Below are 5000 nucleotides of genomic sequence, written 5' to 3' on the forward strand. Positions count from 1 at the left end.
CAATCACACATATAACAGGGTCAGTTGTAATTACAGGTTTTGTTAATGTTTGGAATATCGTTGTTGTTGTTGTTTTTATTATTATTATTTTAAGGTTTCCATGTAGTTATTGTCTTACTGTTCATGTTTTTATTGCTTTTTATTGTTATTACTGTCCTCTATCTTATTGCTGTTGCTATTGTCATTATCAGTCGCATTATCATCAGAGCAATCATAATCTTTAATATCTCTTTTAATATAATCTAGGTGGAGATAGGAGTCATTAACGACCTCCAGAGACAGATATAAGTATGCAGAGGTCTAAAAATAAAGTCAATGGCGACATGAAACTACTGGTCTCGGTGTTTTTTATAAAAGTCAACGGGCGGGTAAAAAAAAAAAAAAAAAAAAAAAAAAAAAAAAAAAAAAAAAAAAAATATATATATATATATATATATATATATATATATATATATATATATATATATATATATATATATATATATATAAAGGTGCTGTCACACTAGCACTTTTTCCGTCAATTTTTTGACAATTTTCTGAAAATTTTGTCAATTTTTGAGCGAGTTGTTGATTTTCCAGTCAAACGATAATGATCGTTTCAGTCTGAAAACCTCTCCGACAAATTTTTCATCCAAGCATTGTCAAACCAACAGCTATATTCGAGAATTTTGTATTTATGTTATATAAAATTATCAAAATAAAAAAAGAAAAAGACGAGAAAAAGTGCTTTATGTTATAATAAAATTGTCAAAATTTAAAAAAAGACGAGAAAAAGTGCTAGTGACAGCACCTTCAACAATCCAACACCATTTCCCCCCGCAGGATCTGGTGAAGGACCTGAAGAAGGAGCTGCACGGAAAGTTCGAGGACGTGGTCGTGGCCCTGATGACTCCCCTGCCGGCGTACCTGGCCGAGGAGCTCCACCACGCCGTGAGCGGGAAGGGAACCAACGAGAAGACTCTGGTGGAAATCCTTTGCACGAGGGACAACGCCTCCATCAGGTTCGTGTTTAGAAGGAATTTGTTTTTTTCGTTGTTCCTGTCCGTTTTTTTTCGTTTTTTTTTTTCTTTCTTTCTTTCTTTTTTTCTTTTTTTCGGTTCCTGTCCGTTTTTTTTCTTTCTTTCCATCTTTCATTCTTTCTTTTGGCTTCCTTTTCCTTTTTTTTTCTTTCTTTATTTATTTATTTATTTCGGTTCCTGTCCGGTTTTTTTCTTCTTTCTTTCTTTCTTTCTTTTTTTCGGTTCCTGTCCGGGTTTTTTTCTTTCTTTCTTTCTTTCTTTCTTTTCTCGGTTCCTGTCCGTTTTTTTTTTCTTTCTTTTTTAGGTTCCTGTCCGTTTTTTTTTCTTTCATTCTTTCTTTCTTTCTTTTTTTCGGTTCCTGTCCGTTTTTTCTTTCTTTCTTTCTTTCTTTCTTTCTGTCGGTTCCTGTCGGGTTTTCTTTCTTTCTTTCTTTTTTCGGTTCCTGTCCGTTTTTTTCTTTCTTTCTTTCTTTCTTTTTCTTTTTTAGGTTCCTGTCCGTTTTTTTTTCTTTCATTCTTTCTTTCTTTCTTTTTTTCGGTTCCTGTCCGTTTTTTCTTTCTTTCTTTCTTTCTTTCTTTCTTTTCTGAGGGATCTGTCGATGTGTATTTGAATATTTTATTAGGAAAAAGGGATTTTACATCTCTTCCTTATACAGTAGATAAAGATAAGATTATCACTATTACATGATACAAATAGCGTATGTTAGATTAGCCATTAGATATAAAGATTTCAGGTTTTTTTTCTGAGATATTTGTCGATATGTATGATTTGAATATTCATATTAGGCAAAAAAGAAAAAAAAATACATCTTAATTATACAATAGATAAATGTACGATGCAGTACAAAAAGTACAAGTGTACCCAACTGTCTGATAGCCCCTGCAATATTCTTTCTTCCTAGGTCTATTAAGGACGCTTACGAACTCAAGTACGACAAAAAGCTTGACGATGTGGTCAAGAGCGACACTTCAGGAGACTTTGAGGACTTCCTGATGTCTCTGCTCGCCTGTGTGAGGGATGAGGAGTCCTTCGACCCCGCTCTCAGTCCTCACCTCGCCGAGAAGCTGTACAAGGCGGGTGAGTTGAGAAAACCTCATGGCAGGACCCCCTCGTGTTGGGCGTGGTCTGCAGGTGAAGCGAAGGGTGTTGCTAGGTGCTTCGCCTGTCTTCAACTTCACCTATTTCCCTCTTTTTTTTATCTATATGTCGGTGACACGTAAGGTATTGCGTATGGTTATCTGTCTGAAGCTAAGGGAATTATTTTGGACATGGACACGTGGTCTGTATGTCGTGTGTCTTGGGTATGGTTGGATTCACTCTGTTTTAGCGTCATATTTCTCAACAGCTGATTTTTATATATATTCATACGGGATTGTTCCCGATAAGACGAGTATACTCTTTTGTCTAACGTTAGCTTTTGTCGTTCAGCCTCCACCTCCTCCTTGATATCTCTCTCTTCCTCCTTTCATCTTCTTCCAGTTCCATAATTTACCTGCTTATAGGATCATTATCTCTCCTGACAACATGGACAAATCACTGTCAAATTTCCTAGCCATCTCTATCATTTAGTTACTTATTCAATTACTTTCATTAATACCAGTAAAGTTATATTTCTAGCAGAAACAGCTGAAAGAAAACATGATTGCTTATAGTAAAATCACGACCAATTTTCATAGACATCCCTGTCATTTATTTACTTATTTAATTACATTCGTTATTGCTAGTAAAGTTTTATTTTTGGTTAGAAGCAGAGCTGGAAAAATACGATTGCATAAATTAGCATAAAAGAATGGACACGTGATGTCGATGACCAAAGCTCCACGGATTCATGTGTCAGTGTCGTGTGATTTGCTCCATGAACAATGGTGGTGTAACCGCACGCACGAAGATAACTTCAATTCTTAACACATATAATACTATTCTCTGTCACGGTGAAAGTTGTCATACAATGATTTGGAATATAATGCTGGAGACAGTTCATGTAAAAAGACAGAGCTGACATAAGCCGTGATCGTGCTAGTTTCAAGCAGCATTGACCTTCATCAAGAACAGAAAAATTGCTAAATCAGTACATTCCTTTTATGTCTAAACCCATGACAGTGCGTTCATCACTTTGTTTTACATTAGCTTGCACTACAATTGTACCCGATTTAACTTGTTTGGTACCAACTGTCACCCCTTTTGACAAATCCCTAATAGATATAAACTGGATTTAATGAACTGTTGGAGTTTGGTAAAAGCCCTTCATTGAACGCGATTTTTAAAGCTTAAAGAGTTTTTCAGAGTTTTTTCATGGGTGTGTATGAAAGAAAATGGGGATTTAAACTTTCGTTTACACTACGCACACTTTCCTTTACCACTGTTTGGTCTATCCAGAGTTAAAACCAAAGACTTTATATAGCCTTTGGTTATAACTATACAGGTCAATTCCTATATACAAATCCCACGTAAATAAAATACTACAACTTTCCTCTCTCGCAAACAAGATCAGAATCTATCACAAGCAGAGAATCCTAAACGAGAATCTATCATACTCAGAGGATCCTAAACGAGAATTTATCATACTCAGAGGATCCTAAACGAGAATTTATCATGCTCAGAGGATCCTAAACGAGAATTTATCACACAAAGAGAATCCTAAACGAGAATTTATCACACACAGAGGATCCTAAACGAGAATTTATCATACTAAAAAGATCCTAAACGATTACCTACTCCTACACTAACAGGCGAGGGCCGGAAAGGAACAGACGAGGAGGAACTGCGCCGCATCCTGGTGTCCTACTCCTACCAGCAGCTGAAGGACGTCTTCTCCGAGTACCACAAGCTCGCCGGGAAGACGCTGGGAGAGGCTCTCGACGATGAACTCTCTGGAGATCTGAGAGACGCCATGAAAGCTGCTTGTGAGTTGAGGTCATTTCTGGTTGTTGGGGAAAAATGGCTTGTGTCGTTATTCTTGTAGAAAAGGTGGCGTTGTAGCTTGTGTCGTTATTCTTGTAGAAAAGGTGGCGGTGTAGCTTGTGTCGTTATTCTTGTAGAAAAGGTGGCGTTGTAGCTCGTGTCGTTATTCTTGTAGAAAAGGTGGCGTTGTAGCTTGTGTCGTTATTCTTGTAGAAAAGGTGGCGTTGTAGCTTGTGTCGTTATTCTTGTAGAAAAGGTGGCGTTGTAGCTCGTGTCGTTATTCTTGTAGAAAAGGTGGCGTTGTAGCTCGTGTCGTTATTCTTGTAGAAAAGGTGGCGTTGTTGCTTGTGTCGTTATTCTTGTAGAAAAGGTGGCGGTGTAGCTCGTGTCGTTATTCTTGTAGAAAAGGTGGCGTTGTAGCTCGTGTCGTTATTCTTGTAGAAAAGGTGGCGTTGTAGCTCGTGTCGTTATTCTTGTAGAAAAGGTGGCGTTGTAGCTCGTGTCGTTATTCTTGTAGAAAAGGTGGCGTTGTAGCTCGTGTCGTTATTCTTGTAGAAAAGGTGGCGTTGTAGCTCGTGTCGTTATTCTTGTAGAAAAGGTGGCGTTGTTGCTTGTGTCGTTATTCTTGTAGAAAAGGTGGCGGTGTAGCTCGTGTCGTTATTCTTGTAGAAAAGGTGGCGTTGTAGCTCGTGTCGTTATTCTTGTAGAAAAGGTGGCGTTGTAGCTCGTGTCGTTATTCTTGTAGAAAAGGTGGCGTTGTAGCTCGTGTCGTTATTCTTGTAGAAAAGGTGGCGGTGTAGCTCGTGTCGTTATTCTTGTAGAAAAGGTGGCGTTGTAGCTCGTGTCGTTATTCTTGTAGAAAAGGTGGCGTTGTAGCTCGTGTCGTTATTCTTGTAGAAAAGGTGGCGTTGTAGCTCGTGTCGTTATTCTTGTAGAAAAGGTGGCGTTGTAGCTCGTGTCGTTATTCTTGTAGAAAAGGTGGCGTTGTAGCTCGTGTCGTTATTCTTGTAGAAAAGGTGGCGTTGTAGCTCGTGTCGTTATTCTTGTAGAAAAGGTGGCGTTGTAGCTCGTGTCGTTATT

General features: G+C 38.1%; 1 protein-coding gene across 2 annotated transcripts in view; it reads left to right on the forward strand.

Moving 5' to 3' along the window:
* The window catches only part of LOC113809015 (annexin B9), an 8337-nt gene that overhangs the window by 1217 nt on the left and 2120 nt on the right, over window positions 1-5000 (forward strand). For both annotated transcript variants that reach the window (XM_027360499.2, XM_027360500.2), the window contains exons 2-5: window positions 1-19; window positions 823-1001; window positions 1921-2096; window positions 3749-3922. The exon at window positions 1-19 is cut by the window's left edge. In XM_027360499.2, coding sequence (XP_027216300.1) covers window positions 1-19; window positions 823-1001; window positions 1921-2096; window positions 3749-3922 — 548 coding nt within the window. The remainder of the gene's footprint in view (window positions 20-822; window positions 1002-1920; window positions 2097-3748; window positions 3923-5000) is intronic.

Source organism: Penaeus vannamei, chromosome 23 (assembly GCF_042767895.1).
Source record: "Penaeus vannamei isolate JL-2024 chromosome 23, ASM4276789v1, whole genome shotgun sequence".
In the NCBI taxonomy this organism is placed as follows: domain Eukaryota; kingdom Metazoa; phylum Arthropoda; class Malacostraca; order Decapoda; family Penaeidae; genus Penaeus; species Penaeus vannamei.